General features: G+C 43.2%; 1 protein-coding gene across 1 annotated transcript; it reads right to left on the bottom strand.

The window, feature by feature from the left end:
• Positions 1-968: 968 nt before the first annotated feature.
• On the bottom strand, positions 969-17764 carry LOC310956132 (SNF-related serine/threonine-protein kinase-like). The gene is made up of 8 exons (XM_083926270.1): positions 17559-17764; positions 13702-14082; positions 13058-13276; positions 11883-12129; positions 7469-7610; positions 5269-5481; positions 4805-4939; positions 969-3604 (listed from the first exon to the last, which is right to left on the bottom strand). Exons 2-8 carry the CDS (start codon positions 13822-13824, stop codon positions 2320-2322), a joined length of 2364 nt encoding a protein of 787 aa, XP_083782396.1. The 5' UTR covers positions 13825-14082; positions 17559-17764; the 3' UTR covers positions 969-2319.
• Between the last annotated feature and the right edge of the window lie 735 nt (positions 17765-18499).

Below are 18499 nucleotides of genomic sequence, written 5' to 3'. Positions count from 1 at the left end.
CAGCAAACAACACATGCTAAGGAGGGGAATAAATGGTTGTCCCTGTACAGTAAGTGTTTTAAAGAGTTACTGCAGCCTTTTTTAGTTGAAAATTCAGTTAAACTTAGGAACTCACAAGAGGTTGATTTGAGAAAAAAGAAAAGAAAAAAGCAACAGACGCAAAAACACTTTTAACCCCAGGTATGGGTCAAGCTCCAAAAACGCTGGATCCTACATTTCCCACAAGTCAATAGTGTCTCTTCATTAGGCCCTCCTGGCCTGGTCAATACATGCCCACTTCTTTCAAATTTGATGCCACCAATCTACAACTCAGGCGTTCTTTAACAACAAAATGACGTCAGACTGATTTGCTGTGTGTGATTCAGGGCCGTAGGATTGTAGTAATACTGAGGTCAACAGTATAAATTCCCCTCAGCACTGCCCCCAGCCTCCCAACAACCAAGCGTTTTCAGGGTATGTTTTTTTTTTTAAATCACAAAACTCATTTAACTGATCCCATTATTTGAAATAAGTTATCTCCACACTCTTTAGTATAGTATCAACTCCATACGATTCAACCCCCAAAATTCCCAGCCAATGCAGTAAGTATTAGAGCCTGATTGTGTTTATATACTTTGTAACTGTGATTGGCTCATATGTAGTCAGGCATAGCCAGACCTTTCTCCATTGTGCTCTGGCTACACCGGCTCATCTTTCTGGGATAGGAAAAACACACTAGCGACACACTCAGGATGTCACCGTACATCCGATAAGCCAGACGAGCTCATATTCGATTCTGGCCATACGGCTGCACAACAGATGTCATCTTAAATACCTCACACTACTACTCTAAACCTAAAAGAAAATGCTGTTGGTAAAATAAAAATACACTTTCACCCAACAAAGGTCGACACACAGACTTCATTCACATTTTTTATTTTAATAGATCTCTATCATATACATACATACATACAGTACAATATGCTCAAGACAGATTTTATGGCACATCCATTTTTTGAAGTACATTTTGCAGTCGCTGGTATTGCTGTGAGGCTACAGTAAAGTGACCATTTCAATCTGTTACTTAGGTAGATACAGCAGGTGGATTGACCTCGTGGGTAAGAACAAAGTTGCTACAGCAAAACACATGCACTGTCAAGTTATATATTCCACTAGGGGTGGGTCACACATCCAGTTACACAGACCGATACTAGAAGGGGCGCTGTTGTTAATGTTCTTTTGAAACCCCTTTGTTGTTTTTGTCTTGGAATACGCTACAACAGTGGCTATCGCGATCCTGGAAAGCTACGGGATGTACGTGGTTTCGGATGCACACAGAAGTCATTCGCTTTGAATTGAAAGAGCTGCCATTACTTAGTATAATCGTTTTGTTTCATTTCAATGTCGTTTCCCTGCCAACAAACACATTTCTACCTCTGGGTTCAACTGAAACCTTGCACATCCAGTAGGAGTGACGAATAATGGTGTATAAGGATCTAGTATTAAGGTTTCTACTGCGATACAACTTTACCGTCAATACTACGGGTACAGAGTACTGCTAGGTTATTCACATATGTACAAACTCTGCCGTGTAACTGCGCAGAGATTTGACAAGTGAGTGTGCCTTTTCTGTTTCCGGGGGTCTACGGAGCACGTTTGAGATAGAAAAATAAAACAGTGATAGACTACAAAATACTGTGTGCCACCATCATACTTAAGTGCTGCTGTCCATTTTCACTCTATTGTTTGTCCTCGTTGAATGAAAACACAGGCATAACTTAATTCTTTCAGTCAGAATAAAAAAAACCCAATAAAATCCTTTAATTTAAAAAAATAATGGTATTAAAAAAACGCATCAAGTACAACAAAAGATGATATGTAACATGATACTAAAACTCCTCAGCTTATCCCTTTTGTCAGCTTATCATAGAGTGATATAGGTGTGCGTGTGGATGTGCACAAAATGTGTACATACAGTATATACAAGGGTGCAAGAGCAGGTATGTTAGCACCTCCTGTGTCCATACTTAATGTCTCTTATGACACACCAGTGGGTTGAAATATCCCTTTAGTGTCCCGTTTAATCTGCTGAAAGTGCTTCACATACTTGGCATGGCACCCAGTCCCCTCCATGGAGACTTTTTGCGTCTCTAAATGTGCAAAGTAGGCATTTGGACTGTCTCCCGTTTATCCACCGTATGTGTTAAATAACGATGCAGATGATTATAAAATGCAAAAATAACATGAACTCATGAAATAAAAGCAAGATGATACGGGATGTATTAGATGAGCGTGGAGGAGTGTGGAAGTGCAGCAGCTGATGGAGCGACTGTCTGTGCTCTAGATGACCTGGCAGCAGCTGTGTGGGGTTGGAGTACAGAGCAGACCCTCCTTGGGGCTCCGGTGGATGTTGACGGACAGAGTCTTGTCGCTCAGAGGCATCTGCAGCACGCGGTTCTTCATGTTCCTGTGGTTCTCCCTGGCCAGGTCCAGCTCTCCCAGCCTAAGCCTGCCCGTGCAGGGGCCCTCCAGCAGCGGGTCTGCCAGCACGTCTCCTAGCTGGGGTTGGTGGTGGTACAGGTTCCCCCTGGGAGAGGGGCCACCCAAAAGTGAAACCTTATCCAGGCTACCCGTGGAGCCGCCCATGCACATCCTCCACATGGGACGGTCCTGGGCGTCCCCTGCGACAACGCCACCGCTGACTCCACCACCTCCCCCTCCTCCCCCTGTCAGGTTGTGGAACTGAGAGCTCAGACACAGACTCATCAGCTTTAGACTTTCCACAAGGCCGCTGGCAGCTTTGGCTGTGCCCTTGCCTTGGCCCGAACCGGATTCAGGACTGGCACAGTTGGAGGGACTGCCTTGCCCTGACCCTCTTTTCACTCTATCTTCTTTCCTCCCTTCTCTCTCATCCCCTTCCCCACCTACAGTTGCCGTATCTGGTTTATGATGACTTTCTGTCTCATCGTCACTCGTCTCTGAGCTGGGCGTGAAAGCGACAACCGGTGCTGTTACGTAAGGCGATGATATGAGTATTGGCGGAGATGGTATTCTAGAGTTCAGATTGAGGCTGAGGCTGGGTTTGGGTGGGCCGAATCCATGCAGCTCCCGCCTCTCCTCCTCTTCTTCTTCCTCCTTATCCTCCTCATGGATCTGGTTAAGAACTGGAGCACTCATACGGGATGTCAGCCGATTACCAGAAGAAGACATAGAAGATGAAGACGAGGCTTTGCAACGAAGCACCACCTGAGCAGGTAGTGCTAAACATTTGTCTTCCTCTCCTTCTTCCTCGTCCTCCTCCACGCTGAAAAGACTGGGACTACGAGGCTTGCAAGGGCCAACTGAGGTCAGAGAGCCCAGCCTGAGGGGGTTAGAGTGGGGCTTTACCAAAGGCCTGAGCCCCCTCTCCTGGTTCTGTCGTGCAGACTGATGCTGGCTGGATGCTAGGTTGTGGTTCTCCTGCCGCTGGCTGAGGTCCAGCAGAGCTGTTTTGGGCCTGGGGCCTTTGTGGAGGCTCTCAGCACTGCGGGCAGGTGACTGTGGCCCCCCGGGGTGGGAGATAGTCGGACCCCCCAAGCCATCACTGACATCCTGATGAACATCCACTCTGGTGGGCCAGGACTGCCTGTAAAGAGTGAAACACACACAGAACATAAGGTTTAGTGTGTTAAACAGAATTAGCAATACTGTGTTTACACTTCCAAAAATGTTCTTAAGTCATTTAGTTGAATGCTGACAAAAAACACTTAAAGGTCCCATGATAACTCCCAAAAGTGAGTATTTTTTTATTATAAAGCAGGTGGGGTGCTATATAAATACTGTGAAAGCATGAAAACAATCCAAAGTAAAATGCACACAGCATGGACAAAGTGTGTCTTTGTAAACAAGCCATCAGGACTTATGTGCGGTTGTGATGACACAACTATACTATCTATAAAGTGCCGCTAAAATCCTTCCCCGGCTGCAGCATTAAAGCATGTCAACACGTTCTAGTAGGAACCCAAAATATAAACTATGAACCTGAAAATGTCAGCATTCTGGGAAGCTACAGTACACCACTACAGCTCACTGCATTGTCAAAAATAAATTGTCAGTCTTACATTTAAATATATGCAACATTTGAAGCATGTTATTTGAAGACCACGTTTAATTCATTTTGAGTTGTTTGACTTAAGATGCATCTGAAAAGCAACTTCAGACTGATGGGATGGTCATAATGCACTTTTGTACTCCAATCATTTTACATCAAATACATTCAAAGGATGGTTATCTGCATCAGTCATTTAGAAGCTGGAGTCAATGAATTTGCATGTTGTAAACACACTTAACCAGTTGAGATAGTCAACATTAAAGCAACTTCTTGGCTTATTATAGATTACAGACAAGTCTTGCTCGGTGTAGCATTAGTTCCTTAGCTATCTGGTATCTTCCGCTACTTAGCGTCTATGAATATGCACTAAACACTAACCAGATATTTAACTGCTAATGTGCCAACCCAACCAACCAAACAAACCTGTTATATAAATATTCTTGAATTTCCTTTAATTACCCTTTCTAAATAAAGAAAACACCAGCTCCTAATTTTGTCGGTATATCCCTGATAATGCTGCGGATTTGCAGCCTCTCTTCTATTCTCAGTCTGTCCTTTATTGTCCTGTATTGCTCCATCTGTCCATCTGCTGTCAAACTTGCCTTTGGAAACTGACAGTACACAGCACTGCAGAGGCAGCACTCTGTCCATCTCAAAATGAGAGAGAGAGTGTGTATGTGTGTGTGTGTGTGTGTGTGTGTGTGTGTGTGTGTGTGTGTGTGTGTGTGTGTGTACCTGAACTGGGCCTTGCTGGGGCTGGGTGATCGTGTCTGGCTGTGTTGCTCCTTCTCTTGCTTCTCCCTCAGCATCCTCTCAGCCAGCAAGAAGTATGTTGCTGTGATGTGGTTGTACTGATTCGACTCCAGAGCCCTGAGAAGATAGACAGACAAATCAATTTGATTTCCAAAACACACCAGTACGTGCGCTTACACGCTCACATACGCCCACATATGAACACACAGATCAGCACCAAACCTTTACTGTGAGTCAAAAGGCAGTGACGGGCGGGATTTAATTTGACATGGCAACAGCTCAGGATTGACTGCCAGCTGGTTGTTAATGGCAATTACATCTGTCATTGACACTCAATTAAGCTTCAGTTGGACTAGTGAACCGTGGCAAACGTTTTGGAGATTACACTGGAAAGAAAAGCAGTATGTTCATTTATGCATGCCTGTGTGAGACAGAGGGACACATACTCAGTTATGGTGTCTCGGTCTGCAATGCCCCCCAGCACCATGCGCTGGATGATGGAGCCGTGCTCCTCCTCCGACAGGCTGCGATAAGACACCAGAGGGGTGGACAGCTTGGTGGCCGGGGATGGGTCGACACCTTGAAGCCATTCGTGAGCTCCGATCTCCTCCAAGGTCGCCCGTTTCATGGGGTCCCTCTGCAGCATGTGGGCTATAAGGCTGGAGGGAGTCACAAAGGCGATCAGTATTATGGAGGAACTACAGAAACACCTGTCAATAATCTTGCTGTGTTTGGAAAAACATTAATATACCCGTAATATTTGGGGAAATAATGTTGACCAGCTGACATTTAGACCATTTTAGCCAAACTTTTCTGTAAGAGGAAGAGGGGAAATGATAAAATTATGGCCCAAACTGTCAGCTGTAAACAACCTTCACAGTTTACAGACCCACTTCTGGTTGAACATTGACCCACTGTCACTTACTTACTCAATACTTGCCGTAGTAAATGCACGCATATGGGTCTCCTGTGAAATGTACATTTAAATGTTTTCACTTTCAGTTTTACCTCCACATGAAGTGGTTTACATAAACTGGCTAAACTGCTGGTGTCCCCCATTAGTGAAGAAAATGCCAATATTACTGAAAGATTAGTTGCAACTAATTGGAGTACAATGCATTTATATGGATGGACGTTAGAAGGTAGCTGGTAGCCACACAGCTGATTATTGAGCTAGTGCTTGTCAAGCATGGATGAAGCAGCTGTTAACAGTTAACAGCTGACACACCTTCAGTGCTCTGCCTGCAGTTACTCTATGCTTCATGAATGTGGCCAAAAGGTGTGGCTCAGGTTAGAACCAGAATTACCGCCTTGTGGTTGTATGCCCCGCCAAGTTGCAGTTCAGTTCCGTCCAGACTAACATAATATATGTAGTGAAGACGGGAAGAAAGGAGAAGGAATAAAAGGTACTTTTGGCGAAGCTTGGATGCTTCAATCACCTCTTGGATATAAAATGTAATCACTTCAGCATTTTATCCTACGAGACATTTGTGTGAAATGTTGTGATAAACTGCGTAGGACTTCTTCAGTTATGGCCAAAAAGGGGTTTTGTGAGGTCAAGTTGACCTTTGACCTCTAAAGTCTAATTAGTTTAATCACTTTATCTAAAGTGGACATTGTTGCCACATTTGAAGAAAATCCTTTCCTTTCCTTCATAAAGATATTGCACTCACAAGAATGCGACAGACAACCGAAAACATTAAGCCTCCAACCAGGGCTATGGCCGGCACAGAGTCCTAATAGAACAGAATTAGCCTTTAAAGGGTCCCATATTGTAAAAAGTGAGATTCATTTTTTCATTATAAAGCAGGTGGAAGTGCATAAATACTGTGAAAGTATAAAAACGCTTTAAACGAGTCAGGACTTCTGTACAGTTGTGATGTCACAACTGTAGGTACTATATAGAGGAAGAAAGTGCTGCTACAGTGCTGTTACAGTCATTCCCTTGCTGCAGTGATGGTGCAGAAATGCAGTGAGTGCAGATACTAAAGACCCAGAAATGTAGACCAATCAGAGCAGAGTAGGCTGTTTTTGGAGAGGGTCTTAAAGAGACAGGCGCTAAAACAGAGTGTTTCAGACAGAGAGTGAACAGAGGTATAGACATTATGAGAGAAATAATGTGTTTTTTGAACATTAAAGAAGGTAAACATGTTCTAATAGAAACACAAAATACATAAGCATAATTTGGTACCTTTAAAGAATAGTGAACACACTGTAAGTGGCACAAATTGCCATGCACAGGACATGTGCCAATATTTAATTACCGTCGATACTTAAATAATTAATAAACAAATGAGTCATGTCCAAAAACAATGTGTGTTTTCCAAGATTCAGACTCTCACAATGTATGCAGTGCCAATTTTGCACTGCTCTGACGCACGCTAAACCCTCACAATGTTAAAAATAGAGGGCCGATTTTAAAGGGTGCATTAGACACAGTTAACGCAGCGTTGCATCTCTGTTGGAGCAGCTGACTGCAGCACTGAGTGAAAGCAGGACAACGAGGAGCAGCAGGAGAAGAAGAAGAAGAAGAGAGGCCGCTCCTCTCTCCTCGCCTCTCTTTCCTTCACACATCTATAACCATGAAATATGCAGCACCTGCAGAGTACTCTGTCCATCTGTGTGTGGTATGTGCGTGTTACTCACTCTCTGCATGCATGGGAGATATGCGGAGGCACTGTGTATTTACAGTCCATTATCATAGTGAGCGTCTCGCTGTCGTTAGCCTCCTGGAAGGGGGGCTGACCGCAGACCAGCATGAAGAGGATCACCCCCAGACTCCAGATATCTGCAGAGACACAGAGAGAATGCTGTCTGTTCATACCAAATATCCTGCTGCCCACATAATATGAGAACTGAATGAGAATTCTTTAAAGGAAAATGGCCTCAGAAAAACAAAAAAAATAAGGCTGAGAGACCAACAAACTAAAGCACATATGTCCTTTCTGCTTAGTGACCTAGATATAAAAAAAAAAAAACAAGTGCCGTCTCCCCAGAGTTCAAATGAAGCATGCATCATATTTAATCAGAGCCATTTCCATAAATATGCACTGGCGTAGGACACATCTGTCTATCCAAGGATGAGGCTCTGCGCTGCCGCCAGCGTCATGCTCACACACATGCATGCACTCTCATACAAACACACGGTCCTAGGAAAGTGGGTTAACATGTTCATCCCTCAAAGCTTCGCACAAATGCTAATTTCATGGAACAGTCCTCTTGGTCGAATTATCTGTTTTAAAAGAGCGACTTTATGCTCCGGGCATTTGCTGGCGCGCTCTGGTCAGCAGCATGGTCCACTGACATACATTCTGCAGTCAGACACTGACTACGAGCAGAGAGACAGTGACATGAATGCATACGGTGTGTTGACCCCTTTTTCATAACGATTTTGGTTGAAGGGCAATATGAAGTAGTGCAGCGGGTAAACAAAACGGCAGTTAAAGCATTTTTTCTTTCTGAACATCAAAAGTAACAGCAAAAAGCCAGTTCACTTACAGCATCTTTCTTCATTGCATTAATTGTTTGTTTGTTTGTTACTTTGTCCACTTGGGTGCAGCAGAACAAACACAGCACCTCGTAAAACCAAAAAACCATCAAAGAGCTAAAAAGCTCAAAGGTAATCTGCAGAGTTGACTTGAGTGATAGTTCTCTGTGGGTTTGTCACCATTAATAAACACTTTACCAATACACTTAATAGTTTGAGAAGTTTTTAATGTAAAAGTATTGATTTGTGCAGCTTTAAAGTGTTAGTTTCTGCAAAAATCATAATCCCGATAATTTGTGTCACAATTGAGATCACGCGGTTATTTAACAGGATTACACACTTGTACAAGAGTTTAAAATCAGTGTGTAATCCTTTTAAATAACCGCGTGATCTCAATTGTGACACAAATTAACGTCTGATGTGTCCTAATTAACGTTAGCGAATATTGTAAAAGTAATAAATAAAATGAAATTAAATAAATGTATTTTTGTAGTGCACTGCCACAACCTACTAAAAACTACTAGACACATATTCAACATTTTTGTAAACTATATTCGACATATTCCAGTCAGTAACTGAATTAAAACGGGCAAAAGTGCACCGCTGTAAAGGAAAAGGGTGCACTGGACTTATAACACAGGACAAAACAAGATCATCACTGTGAAAGGGAATGAGTTACAGTAATCATTTAATCTTGGTTATCTTGTTTTCATAATTGCTGGAAGCCAAAACTGTAATTGAAAATAAAAATCAAATTAATCAACCAGCCCTAGCTGCGGCTACTTGGCAGAGATTACTATTGGATCAAACCCAGTAACTGTGTGACGTTTTCTCCTGAAATTGAAATTTTCTGTCGATGAAGCTTTTCCTGCCATGGCCTCCAAGGCTGCAAAGGCCAAAAGCCAGCTTATCTCTTAATGTTAAAACCAATCCGATATTCAAGATACTCTACTTCCTATTTCTCCAAAATCCTAACAGACATATCAACCTTGAACAGACCCTTTGCTCATGTTACTTGAATCAGTTTGATATATTAAAGACTTATTCTGCGACAACAAAAAATGGTGGTAAACTGAGCAACCTAAGTGGGTTCATCCTCCCCAACACCCCTTGTGATAAGACTTCATATCACTGCGGTTTGCCAGGATTTACTGGAGAATTCAATCTGGTAAAGTAAACGTGCCAGTGTACTGTGGGTGGTGAGTATTTATTGCTCATGCTGCTGATAGAGGGAGCAAACGCTGCTGCAGTCCCCACCACCATCTTACCCCTAGCCAACGTATCCTAGCAACCGTGACCCTGCTCCCTCGTTACTTGCGTCAGCAGTCCGCCGAACTTCCTTCCTCGATAACTTTATTTATAAACCAGATGGCTGACACATCTCTGGATAACACCTTTTGTGTCACTGCACATTAGCAGCACTTGAGCTAACGACGCCGGCTACTTTTTGCTGACGGCTGGGAGTGTAAACATCCCTTTATGCTGCTCCGCGTGGCATTTTAACACAAATTGCTTCCCTGAGATAACCAACAAGCTTTCTTGTGTCTTGACACTGTTAACCCCGAGGCTGAGTGTTGGGCCAAGTTCAGCATCCTGTCCTTCTCGTCATTATGCAACACCTTTTTCTACAAAATCCTCCCTCTAGTGCATGTTCATTAGGCACCGATATTAATTATGCATGTGCCCAGGATATGTTCTTTGTAATTGCTATTACAAAGACAGGTTATCTCAATGCCCCTGAAGTTACTTTTTTTCCAAGTGCTGCTTGTGCTTCTTGAAGAGGAAGCAGAAATCTATATTTAACTCCATTTACTGGAGACAAAAAGGAGAGAGCCCACACACTGCATAACATCAGAAGGTATAAGGCATCTTTTCATAGCACTTATTAGTCCATCATCTGCTCACAAAAGAACACAAACATGCTCGCACTATGTTTACCCTGTGATTTCCTTCTAATTTACTGCATAAGAATGACATTTCGCATATTATGCCGTCTTCAAAATTCCTATTATTCACTCACTGCTTCACACCTTGGGAGCTGGGAGAATGTGATGGGTGTCTTTCATAGTTTTTGCAGTCCTAGTCCTGATATCCAAGCATGTGCGAGGAGGATTTTCTGCAAGTAAAAGCACTTGACACCTTGGATGAATAAATAAATGTAGCTTTTTTTTGCTCCTGCTAATTGGCTCCTTTCTGTAGGACGGACTACTGGTGAAGCCCCCCTCTTGATTTTGGATCACTTTTCATCTCAAAGCATTTTCAGCACTTCCTCAAAAGAGCAACAAACTCAACACATGTCCCGCATCTGAGAGGGCAGAGCGGGGACAGCTTCTTTATCTCTGCAACGAACCAGGCTCGTCGCCACCTGGCACGTCACCAGCAAAACTCAGCACCCCACCAACTGTCAGCAGGTAGCCTGGCAGCGATGTAATCCCAGGACAGGTTACCTCAATGCCCCTGAAAGCCCAGTCCATTCGGCCTGTTCCGCATAAAACTGCACTGCTGATGGAATCACACAATATATAACATCCCGGCCGGGTGGATAATCCCCGCAATCAAAACATCATCAACTCAGCTGAATAAAAAATAACGCCCGGGCTGTATGAACACTGACAGAACTCACACACACACACACACACACAGTCAAGTGCTCAGACGGGCTTTTGCAGGATAGCTGACCTCACACATCCAGCTACTCACATGATCATCCAAAAAACAAACATGCAGTTAAAAACTTTAATTACTCTACTTTCAATATTTGGGGCGGTGGCAGACAGAAGAAAATAGCCACCGTGAATCCACTCAGTCAGAAAAAATGAGAAGTGCTTCTCTTTGCTCTGACGCAGTGGCCTCTGGGTAAACAGAGGAACGACTGATGCTTTTCCTCCCTCTGTCTCTTTTCCTCTTGTTTCTCTCTGTGCTTTTTTCCCCTTGGCACTCCTTTTCCCTCTGAATCTGCACGCCTCTGTTTCATTCCTTTTTCATTACATTTTGATTGAATATCTAAGCTGTGGCTCAGCAAGGATTGGTACTGCTATCGATGGGAGAGACTAAGGGGTGGTGGTGAGGGTGTTGGGGCTGCTGAGGAAACCAATTTCAGCCCGATCTGATATCAGATTTTATTATACACAGAAAGGCCATGACTGTCAATAAACGTAAACCACAGGCAAACATAAACTGCAGGTGTAGGGCTGGAATTCTGTGGGTAAAGTTATAGTCTAATTTCCAAGCTGCCAGGTGCTCTAACACCATCTGAACTTTGAGCAGTTCTCCTCCTTCTATCAGCTGGCTGATAAAGCTGCCAGTGTGCCAAGCTGTCTGCAGGGTCCATCCAGGGTACTGTACGTCAGCTATCAGTAGGCCATATCTGCACAGAGAGTGTGCGAATGTGAAAGCATCATTTAACTGGTCTGATATACAGTAGAGGACAGCGTGTACCATGCCCTACTGCTGGGAACACACACTGGGCTATGGACAGTAAAAGCTGTAATAATTATGTAACTTGGATAAATCAAAGATAACTCCCTGCCACGTAACCCCAGAACCCATTCTCTGCCAGCTCTTTAGACTTACCCACAGCAGGAGCATCGTACTCGTCCCCCAGCAGTATTTCAGGAGCAGAGTAGGCCAGTGAGCCGCAGGAGGTGTTGAGATTTTTCCCGGGCTGAAACCGGTTGCTGAAGCCGAAGTCGGTGAGCTTGACGACGCCCTGCTTCTCGAAAAACACCACATTCTCCGGCTTCAGGTCTCTGTGCACCACATGCAGCCGGTGACAGTAGGAGATGGCGTGGACAATCTGGGCGAAGTAACACTTGGCCACCTTGGAGAGAAGAGACAGAAAGGGTAGTGCGCAATAAATATGTATCTCGGTATAATCCTTTTTGAGAACACAACAGTCACATCTATTAGTGAATCCAATCCATCTAAATTACATGCGTTTGGCTTGCGGGATGATCAACAAGAGAACATAGTGCTAACAGACAGCCGGCAACCCCTTTAATGCTGCATTTGTAGAGACTTTGAAGCAGTAGTTCAACGTGTTGAGGAATATACGCACATTTGCTTTCCTGCTGAGAGATCTGATGATTGAAACCGGGTTAGCTGTGTCTCTAGATTTCATGCTAAGCCATGCTAACCATCTTCTGGCTCTATCTCCATACTTAATTGGCGGAAATGAGAGTGTCATCAATGTTTTATCTCTTTACTGTACACAAAAGATGAATAAGCGCACTCAACTAATTCTCCCCAATATAACATGTGCCTATCTAACAAAACATGCCAACTTTTATTTCAAAGGTGCTTACTGGCTACCTCACTGTGTACCAGTCAGGGTACATAAAAAGTTAATAAAAATCCGCTGTTACCACTGCAGAGTTTGAGAAAATCTCATCCCCTTTCCCTGCTTAACTTGTGATGTTACAGCTTTCAAAGTCACACAGTTCTCTCCCGGTGTCTAGTATTGATTCACTTTAAAGAATCGGTATGCGCACTGCATTGGTGAGCTTGGAACTACCTTTGAAGTGTCCTTCACTGCATTCCCACAAAAAAGTCTCAACTGATATCCAAAATTTGTTCCCTAGAGAGACTTTAAACTTAAGTTATGCCCATCCATTTGCAGGAGAATTATTATCAATACGACACTTTATTGATCTCTTTTCTCTTGTTTTATAAAGAGAGTCTCTACCACAACACTTCTGCGGGTAAAGTCAACCTTCTCCTGCCAGACTGAAAGATGCAATCCCGCTTACCTCTTCGGTGAGGCCTCCGTCGTGCTTCATGATGCAATCGTACATGTCTCCTCCATCTCCCAGCTCAAGGATGAGGTAGAGCTTGGTGGCCGTGTCGATGACCTCGTAGAGGCGCACCACGTTGGGATGCTGCACCATCTTCATGCAACGCACCTCCTGGAAAAGGTGCCCCCGCGCCACCGGGTCCAGCTTAGTCTTATCTATCACTTTCACAGCGACCTAAAAGAGTAACACAATGAGAAAAACAGAAGTGATGATGGACATCTGTCACAATCTACAACTACACTTTCCATACTGTAGAGGTTATTGACACTTTTGGACTGAAGCAGCTAACTGCTGATGTGTATGATTACCAAACAGAAACATTACAAGTTTAGCATTCAGTCTTGTTAGGTGCGAAAAGCCTCTAGAGACAACATTAAGACCACTATGTGTTTTTAAAACCTTCATAAAAGCCAAGATCAACACAATATGTTGGGAAATCAACCAGACCATCGAGAGACATTACTCAAATCTCTGTGTTACTCAACACTCTTTGGAATGTCTGTCTCTAAGGGTGAGGCTGCAATCATTTTAAATATGAGGAACTTCAATCACTGGCATCATAGCAATGCACTTGCATGTACAGACATGAGTGAGTGTACCTTTTCCCCAGTGAACACGTGTCGGGCCAGTTTGACTACAGCAAAATGTCCACGGCCCAGTGTCTTGTCCAGGTCATAAAGCCCGGCGACCTTGCCATCATGATGACGTTTGAGCCCCGCCATGGCTCTTGGTAGATGGGGAGGGAGGAGCTACGTTCCGTTGCCTGCTGGTCTCCGGTCAGTTCTCCATCTCCTCCTGAGTAGGTTGAAGTTAGGTGAGGTTCGTGGAGGTGATGGTGGTGGTTGGGCTGATTCTAGACCAGCTGGGGTCTCTTGAGGTAAGACGATAAGATCCCCTGCTGGATGGTAACGGCAGATATTCGCAGAGCTTTTTCCTGTTGCCGTGCCAATGCTCTACTTAATGCAATACCATCTTGTGATCTGAGGGGGAAAACGATACAGACAGAGGGAATCAAACTTCACCCATTCATATTGACACTATACCACCTCAATGAATCTCTACAATAAACTGAGATGCCACTTTGGAAGAAATCCGGCTGAACCCTGGATCATGAACCGGTCTGATCAACTGCTATCCTCGAGGCCGCATTCTCTGCATGTTAGTGTGTCATTCAACAAATCAACGAGTCACTATAGCTTATTTGCAAGCAAAAGTAAAAAGTAAAACGAAACTTACAGTCTATAGCAATAATAGCAGCTCTGTGAGGCCGTGCGCTATGAGCAATATGCTAACGTACCATATGCAATGACATTGTTAACATGCTGTCATAGTTTAACGTGTTAGCATGCTAACATTTGGTCATCAGCACTTAACAAAAAAAACTGCTAGCGTGACTATAACTGACATCTGGGTGAATATCATAACATATAATAACATATTACATTGTATCATAATCATATAATAACATATTATATGTTATTTAACAGTATTATCTGTTATTAATTGTAAAACAAAATACATGAAAAAGTTTCAGATTTTCATTTACCACTAAAACTAAGAAGCTAAATTAAAACTAAAGCTAGTAGTCCCAAACCAACCCACAAAACCCAACGCATGGCCTACATTATCACATATACTGACGACTCAATATTCTATTTATATTTTGGGACGATCACTGGCATTACATACAAGTCAAGTTTGATTCCTCTCGCATATACCATTAACTAATTTAAGTGTTGATGAAACATATCTTACTTTATTTTATACACTACCCCTTACCATTACCAATCAATTACACAACTTTGATGAAGGGAATATAAAAACGTGTCTATTTACTCCTGGTTGAAAAAAAAAAAAGAGACTCTGTTCACTGCAATCTGGTTATTTACACCTGACCCCTCATCCACAGCCTCAAAGAGCGGCAAAGTGTGATATTGTGGTCGCTAACTATGTGTGAGTGGGTTAAGCATGGGACTTTCATCCAGCAGACCACGGTTTAAATCCAGTGTGAGATGTCACTTTAAAATTTGTTGACTTATTATTTTCGCAGTTTGGTTAGATATAGGCAACAAAACTACTTGGCCCAACAGTCCAACACCAAAAGATACTAAGTAAAAATGATTAGCATTTGTTTTGATTACATAACTTCAATGACTCATTTATTACTTTTCAACGATAGTTAATATATTGCACATATTGCCCTTTGGTTCTCTGCTATATTTAGAATTCTTTCTTAATTAATGTTGTGTCTTTTTTATATGTATTGCCCCCTGAGGATGCCAAAACTCTACCATTCTAAACTAATTCCTCTCACATTTCTGACCCTCCGCTCTGTTCACCGGAAGCTACTGTCGTCACGCGGTGTGTTGCTTCACAGTCCTGATTATGAAACAACGCCTCGGGGGGAGGCATGGCATTCCTCTTCAAGGAGTCTACCTGCGTGCCAAGCACACAGATATGGCAAAAAACACACAATGAAGAGGCAAAGAGGAACATTCCTGGGAGGTGATCCTCGCATATAGGTGTGTCCCACTCACCTGAATTCACAGAGACACTGTAAACCAAATAACTGTTGCCAGGGAACACACCTATCAACAGAACTCTGTACAGAAAGATGAAAACGTCTCTCACCCAGGGGCAGTCTGTGGTTGTTCAAATGAAACTCTGAAAGCCAAAAAAGCTCTTTGGGGTTTTGATGTGATCCTCAGTTGGAGGATTTGTACCTGTGAGAGTGAGTCATTTTTCTTATAATAGGAGGCTGACATCTCTATCTGTCTCTGCTCTGTCTCTCACACACAGACACAGAAGTAATCTCAGCTCTGCTCAACTCTTTGCCGGACACTGACAACATGTAGGTGTTGATGTTCAAAAAAAGTGAAGCCATGAAAGGAGACACACACTCGTGCCTGCGTTCATGTGCGCGCATACACACACCAGCCAGGCTGACAGGGCAGGTTAGGTGAGATCAACGTGGGCTGTCGTGTGGTGGTGAGCTGGCTAGCTGGCTTGGGTCAAACCAGGATCTGCAAGCCTAAATATATACCTTGTATTTACCATGTGTGTGTGTGTGTGTGTGTGATAACTTGATCGGTTTAGAGCAGGTGATGGAATTTACAAGTTGAGAAAACGCACTTGATGTGTCTTTCTGACATGTCAGCATACCGCACAGAAGTGTTCCTGTCATGCCCGCTTTTAGGTCGGTTGTTTAACTGTTCAAGGTGCTGGTGCTGGCGGTGTATTGATTTACAAGGTAATGGTGTGTATTTGTGCACACAAACACACAAGATCAAAGACCTGTTATAAAAAGCTGCTCTGTTCTCATAGTACACATTGAAGATATAAATTACGGGGTTATCAAGTCGCTTCTTAACCCACTTTCCTGATAGGTTTGATCCCGATATCAATGTGTTGAAGATAATCAATGTGGTTTGCAAGTGTCAAATATTTTTGACACACTGCATAGGGTAAGCAATTAAACATGTAACACCTCAGGTACAAAGATTTGGTAGCCAATTGACATTTGTTACTAGTTCAACCAAATACTTTGCGGATATTATTACATATGCCTGACATGACGGGATAAAAAGCAAAGATTAGCCTATTGGGTAAATAACATAATTTTAAAGAGCAAAAATATGTTTTTCTTCTGTCCTATCCTAATAATTGTGTGACCCCCTCAGAATATACCAGCAACCATTGCCAGGGATCCCCATACCCACGTTGTGAACCAATATACAAATGAAAACTACCTGGAAGAATATCATAATGACACCACAGGCTTGTAACATAGGGTGCTTTATAGATATGACAAGTCCCTATTGTAGAAATAATACTGGAACAACACAATTACTTTCCTGTTGGATTCAGTATTTTTTTTATTTTCACACACTGAATATGTGCAGCATTCAAGAGTGTCATGTGTATAAAAAGAAAACGTCTTCAGTTCTATAACACGATATGTTGGTTATTGTAGGACTATAATATATAATATAAAGAGGTCACTGTAAACACAGCACCACAGGGACGCTTTAAGTCCCTATTAAATATAATAGGAATAACAGTAGCATCCTATTTAGAAATGTATATTAAATCTTATATTAAACTCTATACTGGAATATCAAATGGTTATTATGTTTAAGCTGTGCTGGGCGTCCTATGCTGGATATCACTGCATAGGTGCTACTGTCCATATGGGACCCGTCCAACCCCCCTCTACTGCCAACATGCCTGCTGGCTGCAGCCACAACAACACGAGAGCACAGCCCAGCCTGCACCACCACCACCACCACCACCACCACCACACATATATTTAACGCTATGAGGACACAGGCAGCGTGCTAACATGCGCATTAAAGACAAGTCCCCTTCTGAAATCCACCGGAGCCCAGCGAACTTGACACATTACTACACGGGGCCCACACCGCCAGCCTGCATGCGCTCCACCAGTCCGACTTACCCCCGAGGATTCTGAGGCAGCGCCAGCCGTCCTGTGTGTTCCCTTTAAAGCTGCGGGAGTGCGCGGGGCTCCGGGCGGTGAGCTGCGCGGTTTCCCGGGCTGAAGACCACCGGCGTTCAGTTTAACTCTCGGTACCGGCTGACAGAGAAGCGAGCAACGGTTGTCCCAGTGAGTCCCCGTGTAAGTCTGTCACACTGTCAACTCAACCTCCCTCTTTCGCTCTCTTCGCTTCTCCTCGAGCTGCGTCTAAACACGGGGAGCAGGATGATACAGGAAGTCCCACTTTCAAAGTAAAAGCAGCTTAGTAGTTGGAGCCCCAGTTAAATTGTTCAACTATGAAATACATGTATTTTTTGTGCGTTTTGAGGTGTAAAAATAAACTATTAAGTTGAGGATTTTACAAGATGAATTCATGTCACGGATTAGTCCGATGGACCAGGGGTCTTCCACCTTTTTTAGGCCAAGGACCCCTTAGTTGAAAGAGAGATGAAGCAGGGACCCCCTACTACACATATTGTATTAAAATCAGTTAAAAGTTAAATTGGTCCTAACAGCAAGGGCGTCATAAGGCCTATACACACAGCTGTTTATGTCGCAAACAAGACTAAGATATTACAATGATCCTTATTAACATATTCATATTCATTCACATGTTAACATCCCCTGGGGCGTCCCGGACCCCCTTTTAAAGATGTCTGCATAGGCTATACTGATAGTGACCCTTTGGTTTGGATGTCAGCTTCTATCTTTCTAAGTTATTTTTTATTCCTCACTTATTTATTATACCTTTCGTGGATTTTTTTTTAATTAACTTAATTTACCGAAAATGAACTGTGCGCTTGCATTTGTGCGCATGTGTGCTTAAATAATTATGATCCTTAAATATTACAACTGTGAAAAAGAGGTTGAGGAAGAGTGCAACAAATCACATCTGATTGGAT

This window comes from Echiichthys vipera (genome assembly GCF_963691815.1).
Source record: "Echiichthys vipera genome assembly, chromosome: 13".
In the NCBI taxonomy this organism is placed as follows: Eukaryota; Metazoa; Chordata; class Actinopteri; order Perciformes; family Trachinidae; genus Echiichthys; species Echiichthys vipera.
This window is presented reverse-complemented; position numbering and strand designations above follow the sequence as displayed.